Below are 24,748 nucleotides of genomic sequence, written 5' to 3'. Positions count from 1 at the left end.
TGAGTAGAAGTACAATTCCCAGCATCACTCCAAATGACAATCTATACCAGTCACAGGCAGGAACACTGAACTGAAAGCGAAATCCCAAAAGGACATCCGACAGCAGCTACGGGGGGCCTGGAGGATGTCACCCACAGTGTGTCACCGCCGTCCTTAGTAATGCGGTCCCAGGGGGTGAGGAGAACCTGCGTGCTCACACTCCAAGAGGTCCCGCCTCAGACGTCAAGGGCCATGTTGGCCTGGGGTGCAGTGGGTGTTCAACCTTAAACCCACTGTATCCCTATGGGACCTGTGGGTGACTTTAGGTTATTTCTCAGAAAATGATCATTGTAAGTGAAGAAAAGAAGTCTCAGGCTTCTCTACCAACATTCCTTTTGCAGAACTCAGAAGCACTGTTCTGCACTCCCACTAAGATACAGCGTGGAGAACAGCCTTCACACCAAATGCCGGCCTCTGAGACGTGATGAAAGTTCGGTGAGTGATACCGCTAACGAGAAGCACTCATTCCTCGGACACTGCTGAACCACTGTGCTACCTGACTATTTCACAGAGCACTTTGCTCCACTCCGACGCAGGAAACAACCAAAGCACAAAACTGCTGCACATGGTGATTTCTCAGTTCTGCTTCTCTGTGGTCTACCACAAATACGGGATTGTTTTTTAAACTAGGGGTTGCAAGGTACCATTCCTTAAAGCACCCAAAGGAATTTTCATAGCTCACAGGCACGGGCAATGTCCTATCTTTGAAGGAAAGGATGCATGGCTCCATCCATCTGAGATTCAGATTGCTCCCATCAAGAGACCTGGAGATGCCAGGGAAGCCTGGGTTTAGTTTGTTGGTAAGTCTCCTTGCAGTAATCAATCTTCATTATTAAGTTGAATAGCAGTCTGATTCATGTAGTCACTCAAATAACTTAGGATTTAAACCAGGAGTTCACAGGATACGGTGGCTGTCCTGGGCCTGGCCCTGGGCATACGCTCTGACCAGCCCTGACCAACACGAGGCCTGGGTGCCCACTCAGTGGACTCACCTACACATAATCACATGCACACAATGAATCTAGCCAACTGGACTAAACGAGAGAACCTTGGGACGACAGGATTTTGACCTAAGATGTGTTTTTATGTCATTATGTATCAGTCGCTAAGATATATGAAGTTATGAGAGAAAAAGGAAAAGACGTCTGAATAGCAGTTGCCCGTTATCATCCCATGAGAACAGTTCCTCCCTCCCTTCCTCCTTCCCTCCCTCCCTCCTTTCCTCCCTCCCTCCCCGGCCCTGGGGCTTAGGGTCATGCATGGATGTTGGCCTGTGCGGTGCTGGGAGAGTCAGGATTAGGAGAAGTGCCTGCACCAGAGGGAGGTGCTGGCCAGCGGCTACGTACCCTGCTGAAGCCTGCATGCAGAAGAGGGAGGACTGAGGCCTCTTCATGGTTGCCCGATCTGCAGAAAAGCAGAAAAGGTGGTCACTCAACAGATACAAACCAGGGCTCCTCACACCGAAACATGGAGAGAGAGCAATGAGGCGAGCGTGGCGCTGGCTCTCACAGTGACTTCCTGGCCAGCATGTGCCCACGGGTACACCTGCCTTCAAGGACCCTGACTCCCACACCTGACATCCAGATGTAAAAAGAACAAAATGGTAGAGAGAAAACTCCAGCCGTGTGCCTGAGAGCATGGCTGCAGGTGCACGCGAGTGGCTGCCCCCACTCGAGGCTACCGTTGGAGTTGGAGCAAGTGTACGGGGCAGTCCCACCAAGGGAGGGACAAGTAGGGGCAATGCTCATCCCAGAGACTACTGTCCTCTTTGCCGTCCCCAACTCTTCTAAAAGCACAACTCCCACCCCCCAAGACCTCGCTGGGTCCAACTCTCAACTCGAGGAAGGCAACGGGCATTCTAAGCTGCCGCAGCCAATAGCCAAATGGGCAAGATATGTCACCAGGAATGCCGAGTTAGAAAGGAAGAAGAGAAAACAAAAAAACTGATTACTGCCACTCATTTCATGGGAAGGTTTCCTATACTGAGTCTACAGTGGGGTCTCAGAACTTCAGTTTGAGTACAAGGTGTGGGTTATCATGAGACATGCAGGGCTGGCACCATCATGACAGAGAAAAGGTTTCCCTGAGACAGCCAGCAAGTAACGTGGAGAATACACCTTAGAAAACAGGGGAGGAGAATGGAATAGAGGGGACTGGGTGGAGGAGCAGATAGAACACAGGAAAGGAAACCCCAGTGTTTATCTGGGTCGTTACTTGGAGCTGAGCCCGCCCTGTGGGAAGGGGCCGCCTTCCCTAGCTCCTTCTCTTGGAACTCGGGGTTCTCCTTGGCGGACTGATAAATCAGGACGGGCACAAGATGGTCTCTAAAGGTATTAACAATGTTCTAAGTCATATGCTGAGCGGGACAAACTCAGAACTGGGGCAACGCTGTGGGGCCTGGTGCCCATGTGGTGTCCACGCCCAGGACCTCAGGGTCCCCACAGATAAAACACGAGCCAAAGGGCTGAACAAGGACAACTGCGCATCTTCGCTCTCCTCCTCCTCGTTCCCCTCGAGGCCCCATCGCCCACCAGCGTGGCGAGTGGTGAGGAACCACTGGGGACAGTTTCTGCACTTCCCTTGCCCCACAGCCCGTCGCGGGTCTCACAGTGAAAAGACACAGCTCTGAATAAGAGACGCGAGGAGCCCCAGGTCAGTAGAAGTCTTTGGTTAGGCCAAAACTTTGAAGTCAGGACATGGCTCTGGAATGGAGTATTTCAGCTCTCCCCTGCCCCGGGCTGGCCTGGGGGAGTCCTACACCCTCCCGAGTTGCTGGCTTGTCAGCTCCTTCCTTGCAGAATCTGTGCCATTTGCCACATGGGTCCCAGTCCAGGGATCCTGGGCCCTAATTAAGGTTTTATTCTCTCCGAAGCTAATGATGGCCATTACTTGAGTATAACATTTGATACTTGCAAAGATTCCAACCACTGTGGCTTGTACAAACAACTGTTCCCTTCTAGATCTTTCATTCTAAGTGCTGGCCATTTCAGACAAGGAACCCAGCAGAGCCGTTTCTCATCCCACAATCTCGTACCTACAGCTTAATTCCTCTTTCCTGCCTTCCAGCATTGGCACGCATCCTAGTCCTGCTCCTAGCCACAGAACTGCCCCAAAACATAAACTGCACATCCCTTTTCTTGCAGTGGATTTAGTGCCTCTTTGTTCTCACGCTACCATTTGTTTCCTCTTAAGTGAAAAACAAGCATTCTTTTTTTCTCTCCCATCTCTTTTCCTTAAAGAAAAAAAAAAAGATAAGCTGGAATCATGTTCTTTCCAGATCTCCTCCTTCACACATTTTGCATTCATTTCCAGCATAGAATGAAGTAACCATTTTTTCCTGAGATGTGTATGTTGCAGCAGCAATTCGATATGACCGGGAGAAAACCTCAATATTTCCAGAAACTTGCAAAACAAAGAAAGCTCCCAAAGCAAGATGGAAGGTTGCTGCTGTGGGGCCAAGGACATGCCCATTGTTTTTCCAGCTCCGAGACTGGATGACATCAGACAAATGTCTCGGCAAGAATGGGACGCTTTCCAGCAGGGGTGGGAGGTGAGCTTACGCTTGTGAAACCACCGCGAGGATCACTGTGTGCTCCGCGAGATTTGTGGCCCGGATCGACCTGCAACAAGAAGGTGCCAAGTCAAACCAGGTGACCTCGGCTTCGCTCCATTAAATCCATGTGAAGCCGCTTCACACTGAAGACGGCACATCGAATCTTCCCCTAAAGAACAGCGATGATGTGCACCTGAAACTAGCATGATATTGAATGTCAACTGTAACTGAAAAACGCTGTAACGAAGCCCACGTGAATGCCAGATGTTAATAAGGGAAACTGGAGGTAGGGGGTATAGAGGAGCTGTAGGAACAGTCTGTACCCTGCACCATTTTCCTGTAAACCTGAAACTTCTTTAATAAACAGAGTCTATTAAACTAAAAAAACAAGAAACAGAAAAAGTCCATGTGAAAGACAACAAAGAAAGATGTCCTTGTGGATCTTTGTGTTATTAAAAAAAATTATTTTTTAACTCCCAGGCAATTATCCAATAGGTCAGATCTGCCAATTTTCCACTTCAAAAACCATCAAATCCCACTTAAATTCCATGTTTTCTGACTGAAATTCCACTCTGCAAAAAAACAAAAAAAACAAAACTGGCAGTCCTACAATTCTCTAGTTATCAGTTTGTACTTGGGGAGGTAATTGGTTTGGATCTTTTTTCTTTTAAAATAGTAGTTAGTTCAGAAAAATGAAAGTACTTGCTGACAGCTGGCTATACAAATGCAGACTAAAATGTATTAAATGGTACACAGACCCACCCCAATTTCCCAGTTGTACCCTTGTTTGTCCTCCAATACTTTAAACGACTGGGGCTGAGAAATGTTGCAACATGGCAACTGTCACCACCTGCATATAGTTAGTTTATTCCCTAGGAACGTAACGGGATTAAAACACGTACGATGTAGACTTTAGAGGTCAGGGAGTCTTCTTAGGAAATGTGTTTTGAATGGTACAGCTCAGATTCTGTATCATTCTGGTCAGGGGTCATGAAATGGGTGAACTTTTTTTTTATCCTCACCCAAGGATATATTTTCCATTGATTTTTTTTAGAGAGAATGTGAGAGAGAGGGGGGGGGGCGGGGTAATCAACGTGAGAGAGACACATCAATTGGGTGCCGGGATGGAACCTACAACCTTAACAGAGAACCTACACACCCTTAACCAGCAATTGAACCCGAGACCCTTCGGTCCGAGGGCCAACACTCTAACCACTGAGCCAAACCGACCAGGGCTGGGTGAGCTGTTAATAAAGTGCCACCTACTCAAATTTTGGTATAAATACAAATGCTTGTTCTGACCCATCCCCTTGCTCTGGCCTCTGGTTATTTTAATACGGCTCAAAAGAGAGCCACCACCTCCAAGAACAGAAGCGTCAGGGCTGCTCCCGATAATCTGTGAAACCACATGGATTAGTTTTCTTTCTAGCTGCTGGGATTTCAGGTCCTCTCCATGTTAACATGTCTGCACTACCGCTCTCCCAGGGAGAGCCAGCTCATACTGCTTGATCCTCTTCAACTCCAGAATTTCCTAACCTTTTTCAGAAATGTACCTTCCCCGCTTCCTATTCCTTGAGGCCTCCCTCTGTGAGGGTAGAAGGCTTGAGAAAATGACCAGCTGTTGTCTTCCTGGAAGTGCGGGCTCTCCGGTGCATAAATAGCTGAATGGCAAATCCCTTTGCAGACAGTGTCTGAACTCCCTGTGAGGCAGGAGGAATAAGTCACCAACAGCCTCCAATGTGAGCACAGGCGACTTCCCACACAGCACACAGGACAGGCCTGGTGAAGTGAAGCTGCCCGTATTCTCTACCTAGTAGCCCATTGAATTCTCAGCATAAATACCAGTTAGCACCTAATGAAAAAAAACTTCAGTGTTTCAGAGGTGAGCTCTCATTTCAGGAAACACCAAGCACTTCTCACCTTCCTTCAGCCTCTTCCTCCCCAATGAGGCATCAAGAGTACCTTCTGGGCTACATTCAAAGGGGTGGGCCATAGGCAAGAGGCTCAAACTCTGCTGTGAACATAACCAGACAGGAGCACACACGTGCTTAGCTTCTTTGAGACTGGCTTCCGGTTTGGGGGTTGCTTCCGGCTGCTTCCCTCTTCCCTCTCAGTCCTCCAGAGGAGCTGGTGTGATCAGAGGCACCTGGACCTCTTCCGGGTTGAGAGGACTAAGGGGGAGCCTAGGGACCGACAGGGCAGGGGTCCAAGGAAGTGTGTTAAGATCCAGTCTAGCTCAAAAGCCAGGGATCCTGGACCACAGATGACAATAGAGTGCACATTCGCTGGGAGCATGTCCCCAGCTCATCTTAGGGAACACGTCCTGGCAGTCAGGCAGTCAGGAATCGGGGCGCCCTCAACGTGAAGTGACAGTGGGAAGCACACCAGCAGGCATGCACCAGCTTCTGCACTGCACAGACTCCCATTGCTTTTCTGTGCTGCCAAGACAGACGTACACTTGTTAGGAAACAGAACTCCATGTCTTTATATTCCAGGAAGATTGTAATGCTATTCTGCTAAAATGGGTCTTTGCCTGAATTAAAAGAATTCTTCCTATTAATTCCTTCTTTTTACACCAGAAGCTCATCTTAAATTAATCTATGTATGCACAAAGGACTGTTGTATCTACCACAAAATCAGTCAAGACAAGGGAAAGAAGACATACTTAATTACCAAGGACCCAATTCTATCCTGAAAATCATTTAAAAAGGAGAAATGTTCCTAATCACTAAAAATATCCTCCAAATATTTTATGATACATTTTATTTATTAATATACATAATAAATGGGCAAATATTCCTATGCAGGAAGATAAAATTACTTGAGACCAATAAGACATTTTAAAATAGGTTCCTTAAGAAAAATTCTTTGGGAAACGGAAAACTGTCAGAGACTAGCAAAGCGATGAGAAGCTTCCCCTCATTTCTCGGCAGGGTACCCATGGCTCTAAGAAGCCATGCCCCTACCTTTCACGCCATTTACTATTTTCAAGAAAATTCCAGCTCCATATGTAACTGGAGTCCGCCCTGGCCTAGCATTTAATTAGTGACCTTTTCCTGTCTCGCTTCAAAGCATTCCACTTCTGCTAAAGGGATCGGTTCATCCAGCGCGAACTCTGAGGGCTGCGTTTATTTATGATCAGGCATGCGTTTCCTCCCCAGAGCAAGCGTTTCTGTAAACAAGTGGGGGTGTGGGTCCCTGGAAGATTTTCTCCAGCTGCAAAGTGGCTGCCTTCGCCTTGTGACTGCTGTAGGATCCACCCATCTGTGTCAGGCAGGGAGAAATGTATATTTCACACATTTCTGATGCTCGTTTTGGTGCAGAATAATTAAGATTAAAGTATCTGGTTTACATCCAAACCATATCTGTATAATAAGAACTGTGCGAATTTTAATGTGATTTTTTTTGTGTGAAACATGAGCAAAAACTCAGGGGGGAAAATCCTGCAGTTTTCAGTAGCACCCAGCTCACACCTCTAAATACATCGGAACTCAAATGCAAAAAAAAGAAAAGGTGTGATAAATCTATAGGCGGAGCGACAGCTTTTATCACAGAAAGCTGAATATACTGCTTAGGAACATCAACACATATTTTAGAAATATATGAGATGGAACTAAAGACACCTCCAAATGAACTCATTTCAGGCTAAGTGGACATCGACTAAGCATATGAGATTAAGGAAGGTACCTGCACACAGCCTCCGCATCGAAGTGCCGAGCCTGTCTGTGATCAATCACAATAATTTCATGATGTTTATCCAGGAAGCACTCAAGGGCTGACTCTGGCGTCCGGGCGATATTGCATCTGTAACCGGCTCTGTCACAGGCCCACCAGAATCCATCACTCTGACTGTCCTCCTTGGCAAAGATCAGCAAAACCTGGAACACACAGATAAGAGCACCTTAACAGCAGTCATCATCCTTAGAGACGGCCTTAAAAACAGGCCTCTGGAGGGAAGCTGCGTGGGTTCAAATCCCAGCTCCTCCAACAGCTTCCAGTGTGTCTTTGAACAAGCATTTCCTCTCTGGGGCCCACCGTTTCTCCTCTGTCAGGTGTGAGAACAGCAGTGCCACCCAGGCCTGTTGTGAGACTTGAATGAGCACAGAATAGGTGCTCAATCACGCTGGTGGTTACTTACTTTTAATTTCCCAAGAGGCTTTGTCTTTAAACAGATCAAGTAGTGAAATTATTAACAGGATAATTAGCACAGGTTAGACCCTGGCTCACATCTACACCTCTTTGGCTCTGGTGCAGGTGGTGTTTGCCTCATGGTACCTGGAGGCCACCTCTCTGAACTTGGGACTTAAATCCATATAAAGATACAAGAAAGGAAAGGGACTCAAAACCATGAAAGTGATGGAGGTGATGGAGCCAAATTGGGCGCAGTCCCACCAATGAAAAGAAGGTGGCAGTACTGCTCACCATGTTCCCCTCCTCCTCTCCGGGCTCCCGGACCCAGATTCTCCTGCTGCCTGCCAGAAGCCAGAGACAGCCTTGCCATCACCTGAACTTGTTCACTTGTTTATTTGCTTACAGTCTATCTTCTCCACTAGAATTGAGCTTCGGGTCAGCAAAGACCTACCTAATCTCCTTCCCTACTGTACCCCCGTGCCGGCAATGGGCTGGCACTTACTACTAGCTGCTCAGTAAATATTTGATGCGTGAAAGGATAACTACTTGTAGGGGTTTCTGCAAAATGCAAGAGGCATTTACTATTAGTAGGAATAAGACTACATCACAACAACAGGTCCAATTAAAAAAACCACATATAGTGCCATTTGCCAACCACACCCAAGGACAGATGAAGTTAAGAGACTAAATCTCATTTTGGTACAACAGCATTAAACTGATGAATGTTCTATTGAGATACACCCCTAAGACCTAAATGTCCAGCCTTTAAAACCCCTCAAAACGAAGGTCGTGCCCTGGCCGGAGTAGTTAAGTTGGTTGGGCATAGTCCCATGCACCAAAAGGTTGCTGGTTTGATTCCTGGTCATGGCACATGCCCAGGTTGCAGGTTCGACTCCTGGTAGGGGGCATGCAGGAGGCAGCTGATTAAGGTTCTGCTCTCACATTTGTGATTCTCTTTCTTTCTCCCTATCCCCCCTGTCCTTCTCTCTAAAAATCAATAATAAATAAAAGATCCTAGTGTGTGCTCTTGCTCCCCTGGAACATGCCCACCCCTTCCCCTCCCTCTCTCCTTCCCCCACAGCCATGCATCTCCTAAACTCTAAGGGACCCCACCAGACTTGCAACCAGGGCAGCAGCAGTTCATCCAGGGCAACTTCCAGACCTTTCCCCAAGATTCCCTTTTCTCTGACATCTTAGTGAGCCAAAGCTGCCCAGCCCAGGCTCATTTCCCCACCTAGTCCCTCTCTTGTTATCCTAGGCTCTTCCTTGTTTCACTGTCCCCAGCTTTAATAAACATCCTCTAAAATACAAAAAAAGAAAAGAAAAACATAATAACCTCATGATATGGCACTTATTATTCTTCAGTATCCACTTCTGGCTTAAACAATGAGGAACAGAAGGGTAGTTTCTTAACTTGAAGACCCTTTAAGGCAATAGCCAATATCATTCTTTATGATGAAATATTGAGTATGTTTCATTTAAAATCAGAAAAAGAAATACTGTCCTACCATTACAACTATATCTTAAACATGTTTTGTTAATTGAAAATTGGCAATATATAAAAAACAGAAACAATAGTATAATAAATCTCCTGTACCCATCATCCAGCTTCAGCGACAACCAGCTCCTGGCCTGTCTGGTTGTATCTCTGCCCGACCCACTTTCCCAACTCTCATTTTACTTTGCAAATCTCGCACATCATATCACTTCATCCATATGCATCTGTTGAACACAAAGACTCTTTTCAAAAACAAAAAAGAAAAAGCCGAGAACTCATGAACATGGACAATGGTGTGGTGATTGCAAGGGGGTGGGTGGAGGTGGAAGAGGGCATAGAGGGTGATGGAAAGAAATATAATTAAAATTTTAAAAACTCACAATACCATTTCATACCTAAACCTCTCCAATAATTCCTTACCATCATTAAATACCTGACTCTATCATCAATGTCATTAGTTTTACACTGAATCACTTCCTGTTTTCTCAAAGCCATGTTCCAGAAAAATACTTTTCAGCATGATTTTGACATTTCCTTCTTAGCATGGGGCTTGAAATCACAAGGCAGCCACACTTATTAAGGGCCCTCTCTGGGCAAGGGTAGTCCCTCCTCAGTCCAGGGTGTTGCTGAAAACCTTCGGCCACTGAGCTACTTCTAGGAAGAAGGGGGAGGTGATTCTTCCAAGAGAAGTGAAGGGCACAGCCTTGTGGATTTTGATAGTGAAAAGAAACCCTTCACACGAAGTTATTACCAAGGGAGCTGCAATGAACAACACTGGGTAGAATAAATTGCTTCGTGCAAAAAGTCAATAGCCCTTTACTTGTGGAGCTGTGCTATTAACATGAGAAACTCGATATGCAGAGCCTAAAAGTCAGAAATGGTGACAAAACTTCGTGTCTCTCAGTGGTCTGGCTGATTTATGGATTGCTAAGCAAGAAACCCAGTACTTTATGCTTCCATTATACCACTGTGCCTCAGTATTTAATCCAATAAGAACACAACTGCATTCCCATGATGGGCATCATTACAGGTATTAAAATCACATGTCTTACGTGTCCTTAAAAAACTGGATAGTTCCACTTTCAGAACAATAATGTCATCATTCAGCAAATACTTCCTGAGTGCCTACTCTGTGTCAGACACTGTTTTTAATTGCTTAAAGTACACACATGAATGAAATAAAGACCCCTTTCGGTGTAGTGGTGGAGGGACAAGCAATAAACAATAGGCACAATAAGTAAGCAAATGGTATGGATTATTGAAAGTGATAAGCAGTGTGTAAAATCTGTGGAGCAGGGTGAGGGGTCAAGAGTGGCTTGTTGGTGGGAATGCAGACTGGTGCAGCCACTGTGGAGAACAGTATGGAGTTTCCTCAAAAAGACTAAAATGGAACTCCCATTTGACCCAGTGATCCCACTTCTAGGAATATATCCCAAGAAACCAGAAACAACAATCAGAAAGGATATATGCACCCCTATGTTCATAGCAGCACAATTCACCATAGCTAAGATCTGGAAACAGCCTAAGTGCCCATCAGCAGATGAATGGATTAGAAAACTGTGGTACATCTACACAATGGAATACTACACTGCTGTAAAAAAGAAGGAACTCTTACCATTTGCAACAGCATGGATGGACCTGGAAAGCATTATGCTAAGCGAAATAAGCCAATCAGAGAAAGGTAAGTATCACACAATCTCCCTCATTTATGGAATATAATGAACAACATAAACTGATCCAGAGACAGAGAAGCATCAATCAGACCATCAAACCTCAGAGGGAAGGTAGAGGAGGGTTGGGGTAAGGGGGAGAGATCAACCAAAGGACTTGTATGCATGCATTTAAGCCTAACCAATGGACACAGACAACAGGGGGGGTGAGGGCATGAGTGTGGGGGGGACGACAATGGGGTGATAAGGACACACATGTAATACCTTAATCAATAAAGAAAAATTTTTTTAAAAAAAGAGTGGCTTGTTGCTGGCAGGATTAGTAGGTGGTTAGGGCAGGTTTCACTAAGAAAGCAACAGACAAGCAAATGCCTGAAGGAAATAGAAAAGTAAACCAAGTTGATGTCGGAAGGAAAGCATTCCAAGCTGAGGGAACAGTTCCATGGGCCCAACAGTGGGAAGCACGCCTGCTGTGCTCAGGGAACTGCAGGGAACCAGCATGACAGAGGGGCGGGTGCGAGGCTGGAGGGTGGGAAAGAGTCAAGTTCACAGCCTAGGGCTAGATCCTGGTTAAGGCCTTATGGGTCATTTTAGAAATGTAATCTGGATTTCACATGGAAACTTACAAGGGCGAGGCTGGAGGGTGGGAAAGAGTCAAGTTCACAGCCCAGGGCTAGATCCTGGTAAGGCCTTATGGGTCATTTTTGGAACTTAATCTGGATTTCACATGGAAACTTACAAGACTGATTGAAAGTGGGGAGTTGTATTTTTCATGCCTTGTTGTTTTCTGTATTTCTGATGCTTTGATGTCTAGAGCCTGGCTGACCCTGGCCGGCTAGGAATGCACTTTCCATGCGCAAACCAATCAGAGCCCATACCCACCACCTCTTTCACCCTAACACTCTGCACCATGATGACTCCAGGAGCAGGTACCAGACAGCCAGGGGCCACCCTTAGGCCCCAGACGGCCCTAAAATGACTCAAACTAGCCAAACCTGCTTACCCTGCTTCACCATTCCTTCCCACAGAAACCACAATAAAGGCTCTTGCCTGCATTTCCCCCTGCGCTCTCCGCCTCCTGACCGCCTCCTGGCCAACCCTGCCTCTTGCCGCTGTGGTCCTGCTTGCTGTGGTATGCCCCCTCCGCCTGGCAACCGTGACTTTTCAATAATTCAACTCCTGCGCAAAATGAAAATCTGTTCTATGCCTTAGTGAATGACAAACTCCCAAGTTTGGATCAGCTTCCAACATTTTACCCTCTGTATTTCTAATGTCATAAAATATCCCGCGCTCCTTTAATGAATGTGCAGTTTTTTGCTGGCATCACTTCCTGTGACATTTCATCCTTTTGGTCACAACCATTGTCTTTATTTCAGTAAACTTACTTTGACTAACTTCCTCCAGCGAGCTGTCTAGAATCTCTCAAGGGCAGCAGTATCAACATGGCCACACGGGGCGATGTCTCCTCTAATCCCATTTACATTCAATTCAGAAATTCACTTCTGCCATGATCATTTTTCATTTCTTTGCTGCACTTTCCTGTTTGTTGGCTAATTCCCTCTTTCAACGATCTATTTCTGTGCAATGCCGTGGGTATGGTCATGGAGACATGGTGGCAACACTGCACATCTGCTGTCTGTGCTTGAACTGAGTTAGCAGCTGGGCAGCGACCAATCACAGAGATGCTGAAGGAAGTGATGTGATTGGTCACTGATCACGCTGCACATCTGTTATTTACAGGTCTGTGGGGACGGAAGAGCTAGCAGCAAAGTCCCTACTTATGCAGTTATTTCCAGTTACAACACCATGTCCCACAATTTGAAGCATGCTATTGGGGGTCTGGTGTTATTAAACTCTGAAATACGTGCACATTGGAACTGTGCAAAGTCAAGTGCTGCCTGTCCTTCCTTTAAAATCTAACTACCACAACCTCAAACTGCCATGCAGGGCCTTCCTCTATCTCCAGGGAGAACTCTACCTAAACCTTCTTGAAACCATCTTCCAGCCCAAGCTGGAATGATAAAGTAAGGGCAAGGCCAAGAGCATGAAGGACAGGGCTCTGGTGTGAGAGGCTGCAGACGGCAGGAGACTTAGGGGCTCCCAGGGGCAATAACCGGAACAGGGGCCATGACGCTCAGGAGTTCTCCGACAGGGACTCCTGGGGTGCTCCATGAACCCCGATTCAACAGATGAGGACAGTGACTTCCCAAAGCAAAGCAGAGGCAAAGAAGGCTGGACCCATGTGCCCCAGCTACTCCTCTGCAAGCTTTTCATGACGCCCCCTGATGTCCTCTGGTTTTGCTAGGAATCCTTGTACCATCCCTTTGACAAGTTTAAGCCACGTGCTGAAAAATATTGTTCCGAGGATAGCAGTCATCTATCTTTGATAGCTAAGTTAGAATGAGACTTTCCTCTGGTGAAGGCTAATTAGGAAAAGGGTGGAGACAAAACTAACTTTCCCTTAACCTAAAGATGATGCTATAAAGGCTCATTATCATCAGTGTTCTTTAAATAAAAGTGTGTCTACACATCTCCAAATGGATCACAAATATCAACTATTAAACATCCAATTTTCAGAATATTTGGTTGGGCTATAAGCAAAACTGGGTAACAAGGAGTTTCTAGAATAGACCACATGTATGGATCCTGTACGTTGTATCCACATAATACTAAAGAATTGATCAATTTGATCAGATAAGGGGTCAATTCAGTGGAGGCCTAAAAATGGCTTGGAAGCTTTCCTTCAGTGTCCCTAGGAAAGTGATGCTAATAACAGGTAAAGGTTGAGAATTTTCAAAGGGCCAGCCATTATACTTAAAGTGCTTGAAATGTCTTATGCAACAACGCTTTCAGACATTCTTTGGAAGCAGGCATTATCTCCATTTTATAGATATGGAAACAGAGGCTTGAAATGGTTAAGAGATTCGCCCACAGCCACACAGCTAGCAAGATTTGAACAGAGGTCGGCCTGACCCCAGAGCTGTTTGTAATCATTATGTTAAGTAACCTCCTCTGGACAGTTTTAGTTTTACCCCCTAAAATATAGGACCCAAATTCCTACCAACTCTGTGGCTCCCCCAGACTGGCTGGGTTAGGTAGAGGACAGTTGGTAGCAGCAGTGAGGACAGACAGGAGGGGAAACAGTGACCCCAGCAAGTCATTGAGCCTGAGTGTCTCCATGACTCGGTCCTATCACTTAGTATGTGAAGAACAGACCCTCATGAGGCCACATGATCTCTGACATATAAAATCTCCACTATGAAACAGTTCAGAAAAATCCATGTCCACACAGATGGAAAAATGAGTTTTAAAGGGAAGCGCTGCCTTGCTAGGAAAAAGCTGAGGTCACAGCTGCCAGGCTCCATTTCCAGTGCAGTTGGAAAGGCCAGTGTGAGGGGAGGGGGACAGCACTCTAAGCAGAAACACATCGATTCTACACCCTGGGGGAGTAACTGTGCCTCAGGCATTGATGAAGAAAAGGCCACTTGATTTTCAGATGTTATCATGTTGATGTGAATCTAGTGCCTCATAATATTTCCCCTATTTTTTATCTTCTTGCCAAGAGTGGAAAATATGACTTGTACTGTGAGTCACCACCACTCACCAGGAGAGACATACTCTACAGCCCCTACTGCGCTTCTCCCTAACACTTCCACGTTCCCCTCCTGACATCACTCCGCTCCGACAGCTCCCTTGGGGTGTACAGAGCCCGGGTTACATGTCCTCATGTGGGAGCAAATTTCCCCTGGTGAACTCAGAAGCACATCCTAAAATGTTCTTATCATACAAGTTCCTCCCAAGCCCTAAGGGCTCTGGTTGATGTAGCTAATTAACATTTTTGACATGCCAGTGAAGTAACAGAATATTTTTCTCCAAGAAAACAAAAACAAAAACAAAAATGAAGGCACTAGAACAAAGTATGATTCTTTTTTAATATGGTTGCAATGTCAGCAGTAGGAGCACACACACACAAAAACACCACTAGATATCATTACCCCTAGAATTAGAATGTTACAAAAATCAATAAAAACATATCCTCAGGTGAGAATTTAAAAATCAGTAATAAAGGCATCAAAGCAATTTAATCGAGTAAGGATTGTATAGTCTTTTCAACAAGGAGAGCTGGAACAACTGGACATCAATATGGGAAAAGAAATGAGCCTTGACCTGCATATCACACCATGCACGAAAATGAACTTGAGATAGAATATAGATCTAAAATTAAAACGTTTCTAGAAGAAAAATTATCTTCTCAACCTGGGAATAGGTAAAGATTTTTAGAACACAGAAAGCAATGACCATAAAAGAAGTGCTGAATTAGACTATGTCAAAATTAAGAATTTTGCTCTAAAGCCAGACTTATGAATATGAATAGAAAAGCCACGGATTGTAAGAAAATATTCTCAAAATCTGACAAAGGACTTGTAATAAGAATATATTAAAAAACTCCCACAACTCAATTACTTTAAAAAAGTCAACCCAATTAAAAATAGGCAAAAGATCTAATCAAACATTCACAAAAGATAAAGAAATGGCTAATATCCAAACAAAAAAGTGTTCAACCTTATTAGTGATGAAGAAATGAAAATTTAACCATGAGAGAGTATTACCCACAAGATCAGCTCAAATTAAGAGACCGAAACATCAAATACAACTAAGAATTTGGAGTAACCAGAACTCTCGTATTGCTTGTAGGAGTGTAAAATGGTACAGCCACTTTGAGAAAAGATCTGGAAGTACCTTATCTTATAAAAGTAAGCACACCATTATTTTATTTTGGAGGTTTTTCACAAGATAATTAGGCAACTAAAATAAGATAAAAGAGGCAGTCAGACTAGAAGAAATAATGACAGATTTTGTATATAGAAAATCCTAAGAAATCTACAAAAAACTGTAAGAGCTAATAAGAGTTCAGCAAGGTTGCAGAATACAACATCAACATACAAAAAGAAAATGTACTTCTATACCGTAGCAATGAACAAACCACTCCCCCAATGAAATTAAGAAATACATCTATATTAATGGATTGAAAGACAAAATTGTTAACATTGTAATAATCCCAAGATTGATGTACAGATTTACAGCAATCACGATCAAAATTCCAACTGGTCCCCTCCACCCCAAAATTAACAAACTGGTCCTTAAATTCATATGAATATGCAAAGCCAAAACAATCTTGAAAAGTAAGGAGAAAGTTTGGGGACTCACATTTCAAAGCTATAGTAATAAAGACAGTGTCCAGAAATGAACCCTCATAATTATGGTCAGTTGAATTTTGACAAAGGTGCCAAGACAATTCAACAGGAAAAGAATATTATCCCATAGACGCTGCTGGGACAACTACTAGATATCCACATGCAAAAGAATAAAGCCCTACCTCACACCAAATACAAAAACTAACTCAAAATGGATCAGAGAACTAAAACTATAAAACTCTTAGGAAAAAACAAAGGAGTAAATCAGTGACCTTAGATTAGACCATCTATTCTTATATATGACAGCAAAACAATGTTAAATAAAAATTCCAGAATGATGCCTACAGCCTATTAGCTTTCAAATAAAGCTAAGAATATTCAAAAAATATTATGAATGAATGCATACATGTGTAGAATACATATACAAATACCTATCATAATCAACCTCCAAATAGAGGTTACTCTTAGGGAGGCAAAAGGATAAATAAGGGCTTAAACAGTGCCTGTAGTCCCTTGTTTCTGAAAAATTTTCAGACAAATGGGGTGGTATACTGTTAGTATTTGAAAGAAGTGCATATGAGGATATACATGTAAACTTTATGAATGTTTGAAATACTTTACAATTTGACAAATTACATCTTTAAAAAAACGAGACTTCCTTATCATGAGCATTCATTGCCAACAAGCACAGGGCAAAAATGTAAGAAAATTAAACGAACAGATCTAGAAAACTATACTAATCCCAAGAAATATTCTGGAAGTTGTTTTGGGAATAAATACTGTTATTAGATCCCTTGTCATTGCCTTTATTCAAAATGGACTACAAAGTACGTGCACCCAGAATGATTACTGGAATTTTCCACTTGTTTGTATTCTATACAGACAGTTGTAGCTTCTGTTTATTTTAGTAAATTTCTCTCTCTCTCTTTGCTCCTAATTTTGTTTTCATCAAATTTTCCCAAGCTTAAATCTCTTCCTTTTGTGTTTTTTTCCCTTTCCCAAGATTTGCATTTCCTTTTCCAAGCAATGGTAAAACATTATTTTCTTTTCCATTTGTTCATAAATCAAACAATACATTTCCTTGGTTGGTTTTTCACTTTCATTTACATGCTGGTTGATGTGCTACATCTTCACTTGTCCCAAGTGCAGGACAAGCTTCCCGGTGCTAACAAGCTACAGTGTTTGTGAGGAGGAGGTTCCCATATTTAGGCCTACCAGGATGATGGGTTTAGCAATTACCTCAAAGGGTCTCTGAGGGGGCCATGGGGAGCTGGAGGGAGGGCACAGTTGCTGTGCCCTTGGTGTTAGAGCCCAGAAGGCTGCATGGCTCTAGTCACATGGGACAAGAAAGGGGAGCCTTTTGTCATTTTATCTTCCCAGCCAACAACAACAGTTATCTTTTACTGAGCACCTTCCATGGCCAGGCAGTCTTCTAGGTTGCTATTCCATTTAACTCATAATTCCCTATGGGAGAGGCATTATCTCCACTTTCCACACAGGGCCCTGGGTAGAGAAATGGAGCAATATATGCAAGGTCCCCCAGCTGGTTAAAGGCAGGATTCACACCCAGCTGTGGCTCAGGGCAGAGCCCCGCCCTTCAGCATGCACACCCCTTCCCTTTCCGGCTGCAGCAGGATTGGGGCAGACTACTTTTGTGGTGGAAGAGTTGTTCTCCTTCATAGTCCATCATGCAATTATATTTAGACTCAAAATGGGGCAATTTTTAAGACTGCAAAAAAAACCCAATTTGATTTTTCTAGTATGACTTTAATAAAAGCAAGCAAGACCCATATACACACACTGTGTAGTATGTACAGGCATGTATGTAGGGGCAAGGATGGCTATCTACCGTAGTACCAGAAGGGCTGCGCAGACGCTGCTCATGTAACCATGTGCTCCGGGAACGAAGCCCCTACTGCGTAATGGAGGCGTACCTGGATAGGATCCTGCGTCAGTCTCATGGGCCCAATGCGTACCTCCGCAGAAGACACCTGCTAAATAAAGGACAGCGCATGAGATGTCTCACGTCTGAAACGACAAGAAATGACAAATTCTTTCTTACACAGGATAGTACATATGCCACTTCGCAGATGCTAAACAGAAAGATCCACCTTATTGATCTGGAGACAGTATTTAAAACACCATGTCCGCACAATCCTGGTTTTGTAAAAGGATACATACCTCTATATGCACTAATAATGTCTGGGAGGCTATATCCCCAAATGCTAAATGGTGGGATTTCGGGTTTTTTTTACTTTAAATGCATGGATTTTTACAACAAGCATGCACTGTTTTATGGGAGGAAACACCTGAATTCAGTAACTACTTACAGGACACCTACCATGTGCTGGGCATCATGGGAGGCTGTTATTCTGAAAATTCAGAAGACTAAAAATTTCTCTCAAGTGTGGAAGCTAAAGCATTTCTATAGCTTAAGAGGTGTTCCTATATTTAGATCTACTTTTCTTACCTTCATGCTTTAGTGTGAGGAATAAACAGCTTACTCTTGCCCGTGCTTACTAGGAATAGATCACGCATGTCAACTGTATCTCCTCAAAGAAACGCCCGGCATGACAAGTCCCCACGGCTCAGGCACGAGCTCAATGGCTCACCGGCCAATGCTGTCTGACTGCCTTTGGCTGCAAGCGCAAAGCCCACGTGTGCATTTCTAATCACTGTGCCTGGATTTCTAAAAATGACTTGTCGTTAGACAACTGGATTGAAGGTCTTGGCCTCCCCTCCACGGATCCAGTTTTGTTTTTCTCTAAGAGGCTGCAGTCACTATTTGGAAGCTTATCCACACTCAACACACTACGGTGGCCCCTGTCAGTCCGATGGGACACCTTCAGCAACTCACAGGACCACAGGCATCGCAATGACCCAAGGGCCAGAGGTCCATTTATCTTTATCAGTTAAAACACAAACAGGAAAACCGACACTTTATACTTTTGAAAACTAAAAATGGTACCTTTCTCCTTTCTTCCCCTTCCCCCATGCTTAACTCCTGATGGCATGAATTTTCTCCAAAACATCACCACCAGCTGCTGACATTCTTTTCATTCTGTAAGGGTGATTCCCCTCCCACCGCCGGCATCATCTGTGCAGAAAAGACACTGGGGACTTTGGCCTCTCAGCAAACAGCCAGCAGAAAACTCTGAGCGCTCTGATGACATTCATCCAAGGCTCCTGGCCTCTGTGATGGGTTCTCAGGAGGGCAAAGCTTCGCTCCCCTGCTCTCTTGGCGAGGCGCCTCCAGACAGTGGGTCCTTCCAGCAGGCCTGGTGCAACCAAAGCCAGCTCGGGGCCACGCGGCCTTAAGCCCCTTGACCAGTGAGAAGTCCCTTCAGTGTGTCACCACTGTCTGCGGGTACAAGTGTCACACTCAAGTTGAGCGCATCACTCTTTTTTAAAAAAAAATTATATTTCTTTTTTCTTTTCTTTTTTTATTGATTTTTTACAGAGAGGAAGGGAGAGGAATAGAGAGTCAGAAACACCGATGAGAGAGAAACATCGATCACATGCCTCCTGCACACCCCCTACTGGGGATGTGCCCGAAACTAAGGTACATGCCCTTGACCGGAATCAAACCCAGGACACTTCAGTCCGCAGGACACTTCTATCCACTGAGCAAAACTGGTTAGGCGAGCGCATCACTCTTAATGCGCCTTTTCTCTAAGCAAAGCAATGTCCTGCAAGGTGTCTGTGCCAATACCAGCAGCCAGTGTACATGGACAGCCCAAGAGCAATTCCACGACAGAGACCATCACCAGGCCTCCTGCGTCACTGGGACTCCGGCCCCACCCAGCTCCACTCTTAAAAGCAATTTTATTGTCAAAACCAGACATGCTCTTTCGAAAGCATCACAACTGCCAGAGTTTTATTAAGCTGAAACGTTAATGATTAAGAAGGGAAGCCAATCTGGTGCTGTAAGGTAGATTTGATTGATAATCTGGGATACCCTTTCCTTTCCCTGTGATCTCTCTTGGGTTCACTTCCATCCCCCACACAGAAGCCCTGACCCAACACCACCACCTGTTAATGGTTTCTCCAGAAAAATGCTCAGAAAGGGGTCATCCAGGGGCAGAAAATAAACACATGATATAAGAAATCAATGAAAGCTTTGAAGGAATAAAGTAAAAAGTGAGTCTCTTTGGAAGGCTGGGACTGGGAGAAAGGCAACGACTGTTGAAAAAATAATTATAATTCACACCTAACCAATGCAGTCCTGTATACTTTGTCAGAAACCAATTCGGGCATGAATAGTTACACCCACCATTTTAAACACCTCATGACTGTGTGACCCCTCCCTCAGCCCCCTTCTGTCTCAGCAGTGTGCTAGGCACTTTTACCTGAGTAATCTCAGTAGGAGACCAGTAATGGCCACGGGCGTGACAACATGGAGTTTGAAAGGCAGCACTCAGTCTAGAAGATACTGTTTTCCAACCAAAAGACAGAAAAGACCCACTTTCTCCACAGCCAGGATTGAAACCTCTGCCTGACCCAGCTCAGCAGGAAGCTGCCATCTGAGGCAGAGCCCAGCAGAGGAACCACAAGGCTCATGGACCCTCTCTCAGACCCCCGTCTCTTCCATCTCTGCTCATCTCCTTCCTCCCAGCCACTCACACCTCCACTGCCAGCTTGGGGACCTCAGTTTACCGGCTTCCCTAGTCCTGGCCCACACTTTGCTTCCTGTCTCTTGGCTTGCCTTTTCCCTCCTAGTCTGTGCTCCCAGTCATCTGACCTTGGCTTCCATGCCCAAGGGAGGGCAACTCCCCCACAGAACCCAGAACCACTCCTCCCTGGCTCTGAGGGCTGGAGGAAAGTCGGCAGCAGGTATATTCACAGACAGAAGTTGGCAGAAGTCTGTTCCTGACACAGGCGTCTTACTGCCCTGCATTTCACCAATTTGTAAGGGCCAATTATGAACAGAAACAGGAGGCCATTTACTGATGTCTGTGTAGCCAGGCCAAGATTCGCTACTTCAAAGAGTGAACTTTGAGCAACTGCAGATGCACACATCCTCAATTAGTATATTAGCTCCGATTCCAGGAAGTGACCAAGTCTGCCGAGGACACAGAAGCAAGAAGGCGGTGGGGTCATAGGTAACGCAATTCCAGACCCTGAGAGGAGAGGAGGATGGGACGATAGTATGGAAAGCCAAGCTTCCTAGCCACTCCAACCACATGGCTTTTCCCAGCAGCCTAAGGAGGAAGGACTGCTGACCGACAGTGCAGTGTTGCCTGTCCAACATTCACAGTGCATCAAGTATTTGTCTGTACATGGTGACATACACCCAAACATATATGCATGTAGCAGGGCCACCAATTCACGTTCAGATCAACTGGCTCTTTAAGGGAAATAAATAGTCCCATTTTGTAGCATTTGCTAATTCTATGGTGTAAATACTTTCACCTTAGCCAGTCACAAGCTGACAACATAGGTCCCTGGATATGCAATTAGGAAGGTATTCTTCATTCAGAAGATCTATGAGTGGCAAACTCATTCAGTCTTTGTTGATCTACAAATGTCTATCACTGGCTTTTATTGGATAGTTTAGCAAGATTCAGAATTCTGGTTGATACACATTTTCCCTCAGAAGTTGAGAGAAAGGAGATAATACTTCTGGTTTTGAAGGTGGGGAGATCAAGGAAGGCTTTGTACAGACAAGTAGGTCATGAAGAATAGGAAGATACAGAGACAGGGTTGGGAGAGGAAATCTCAGGCTTATGGAAAACACTAGAGGCCCAGTGCACGAAATTCACAAACAGGTAGGGTCCCTAGCGGCTGCCAGCCGAGGCCTCCCTTCCCAGGCTGCTGGCCGGGGCCTTCCTTCGTTCCACGCCGCCCCCTGGTGGTCAGCGCACATCATAGTGAGCTATCGAACTCCTGATCAGTTGAACTCCTGAGGGGACACTTTGCATATTAGGCTTTTATATATATAGACTAGAGGCCCGGTGCATGAATTCGTGCACGGGTGGGGTCCAGCCAGCCTATCCTGATCAGGGTCGATCAGGCCAGGCCGGCCCGGGGAGGGGCCAAAGGAGGTTGGCTGGCTGGCCCTGCCCCTGATCGGGGTAGGGGGGCCAATCAGGGGCAGGGCCGGCCTGGCGGAGGGGTCTGGAGCTGAGCATGGGCCTAAGGCTTCCCAGGGAGGATGGCCTCAGCAAGGAAACAGAAACCACCAGAAGGCTCTGCAAACAGGCCCTGAGCTCCCTTTGGCCAGGCGGATTCAGAGCTGGTGTCTCTCTGTGTACATTAGACACAGCCCGGCACTTGCCTTTGTTGGTCAAATTCATTGCATCAAAAAACTTGTTCCCTTCTTCTCTTTGGGCCCTTACAACAAATACAGGCCACTTGGAAGACGTGGACCCCAGTGGCAGAGCCAGGCCCCACAATCACCCAGAATTTAGACCTAAAACAATTGGGTAGCAATCTCCACAGAACAGAACACACTGTTTTAGAGTCTTAATTTTCCCCTAAAATGTGCCCAGCTGCTCCTTTTAAGCTGTCTGGAGCTGAGCATGGGCCTAAGGCTTCCCAGGGAGGATGGCCTCAGCAAGGAAACAGAAACCACCAGAAGGCTCTGCAAACAGGCCCTGAGCTCCCTTTGGCCAGGCGGATTCAGAGCTGGTGTCTCTCTGTGTACATTAGACACAGCCCGGCACTTGCCTTTGTTGGTCAAATTCATTGCATCAAAAAACTTGTTCCCTTCTTCTCTTTGGGCCCTTACAACAAATACAGGCCACTTGGAAGACGTGGACCCCAGTGGCAGAGCCAGGCCCCACAATCACCCAGAATTTAGACCTAAAACAATTGGGTAGCAATCTCCACAGAACAGAACACACTGTTTTAGAGTCTTAATTTTCCCCTAAAATGTGCCCAGCTGCTCCTTTTAAGCTGGGATAAACTGAACTAAGGAACCAAAGACCGAGTTTCCTTTGAGGTGGGATCCACCGGGAGCCGGCTGGTGGCAAGCCCCCTCACAGGCGGCTGCCTTCCCCCCAAGCTCAGTGTTCTCTGAGCCGGTCTGTTTCTGGCGGTGCCGGGTCTTGGACTGCTGGTCAGGCAGCAGGTCCACAGGGTTTCTCTCTGCCGCCTTCCTGGCCTCCCGAACAGTACCCTCCAGCCCAGTGTGCCAGGCAGCTGCCGCTAGAGCCGGAACTCAGAGAGCGAAGGAGCTGCCCCGCTGCCCGAGACTGGCGCCATGTGGGGAGGGTCACAGCAGGGAGAGGGGTGCCCTGACCTGCCAGCCTTGGTGACGATCATCTCGGTGCCCAGCTGATTGAGCCTTTACCTCAAGCTGCACGCTCACGCTGACCACCTTCGAGTTCTTTACTGGTGTCAGGCTGTGGAGCGCGGTTACAGTGTTTTGGCCAGGTTCAAGCCTCGGACTAATGAAAAGACAGGGTCCCCTCATTGCCACGTGCAAGTCCCAGCTGGAGGGCAGGGCCCTCCCAGCACAATTATAGCCAACAGCTGTGGTTGTAAGCTTGAACCTATGGTCCAAACACGTAGCCCCACGTGCCTTGTGCTAGAGTTCGGGTACATGTAGTTGAGTGAGGTTGAAACTCACGAGAATGCTGTAAACAACGTGATCACACCCCTACTTTGCCTCATGGCATCTGCTATAAAATAAAGACACGGCTTGTGGGCGCTGTCGTTGTCTCCTCATCAGGGAGGCAGCGTCCCACTGAGACCCAGCTATTATTCTCTTGTCTGTCTTTCCTTAATCCTTTCATTTCCCCCCCCCCCCCCCACACTCGGGATCACTTGGTCGTGCTGGCATGGCACACTAGGCAATGGCTGTGGAACTGGCCCTGGGGCCCTCGGGCTCGGCAGCTGCAGTGGTGGTGGCCCCTGCGGCCAGCACATCATAGCGACCGGTCATTCTGGACGTTCCGCTGTAACAGTCGCTGAGCTTTTATTATATAGATAAGCAAATGCATGGAGGCAAGTATGCAAAGGTACAATGGGGAGAAACATGATCTGGAGTGGCTGTATTAGAGACTATGAAAGTGAAGACTGGGAGAGTTGGGGCCAGTTCCTTAGAGGAGACTGGAAGGAACCCCCTTTTTATCCTGTAGCACCAACCGTAATGCAGGCTACTGAGCAGAGGATTAGCAGGTTTCATGACTTGGAGGAAAAGCATACATTTGGTTTACCTACTTTCTGAATAGATAAGAACAGATTTAGCAAAAACAAAACAGAGACACTGCTATGAGTGGAAACTACAGCAGTGTAAGCAAGTGGGGAAAATATATCTCAATGATCAAGAAAAAATTACCAAAACCCCACACACAGCTTGGCCTCATTTCAATGGGGAGGGAACTCCAAGGTGAGCACCAGCTGGTGCAGGGGAGGCAGCTGAAAGACAGAAGCTCCACTGGAGAGGAACCAGGTGGTTCAGGTTGGCTAGTTCACCTGTCCCTGCACCACATTCTCTGGGGGCAATTGCCGCAGCTCTTAGTACTTTCAGCTTCAGGAATGTTGCTCAATTACCTGGGTTGGAGGAAGAAGTGAGAATTCAGGAAGAAAAGTGGTACCCCAGTAAGCCCTTCCTACCCCATCTGCTCAGCATAACTTACTCATCCCGGAGGGGCACTCGTATGCCCCCTCCCCCATCTGAAGGCTGTTGGAGCCCAGCTGCGCCACTGCAGAACCG

The 24,748-nt window shown here is 45.9% G+C and overlaps 1 protein-coding gene across 2 annotated transcripts in view; it reads right to left on the bottom strand.

The window, feature by feature from the left end:
* PDE8B (phosphodiesterase 8B) overlaps positions 1-24,748 on the bottom strand; it is a 170,225-nt gene that overhangs the window by 71,831 nt on the left and 73,646 nt on the right. Inside the window, exons 2-5 of one of the 2 annotated variants that reach the window (XM_005858060.2) lie at positions 18,021-18,077; positions 7,280-7,470; positions 3,600-3,659; positions 1,386-1,443 (exon numbers count right to left, since the gene is read on the bottom strand). In XM_005858060.2, coding sequence (XP_005858122.1) covers positions 1,386-1,443; positions 3,600-3,659; positions 7,280-7,470; positions 18,021-18,047 — 336 coding nt within the window. In that variant the 5' untranslated portion in view covers positions 18,048-18,077. Of the gene's footprint in view, positions 1-1,385; positions 1,444-3,599; positions 3,660-7,279; positions 7,471-18,020; positions 18,081-24,748 lie in introns of both variants that reach the window. The other variant, XM_014549966.1, reaches the window with a different exon arrangement.

This window comes from Myotis brandtii, unplaced genomic scaffold, assembly GCF_000412655.1.
Source record: "Myotis brandtii unplaced genomic scaffold, ASM41265v1 scaffold115, whole genome shotgun sequence".
NCBI lineage: Eukaryota > Metazoa > Chordata > Mammalia > Chiroptera > Vespertilionidae > Myotis > Myotis brandtii.
This window is presented reverse-complemented; position numbering and strand designations above follow the sequence as displayed.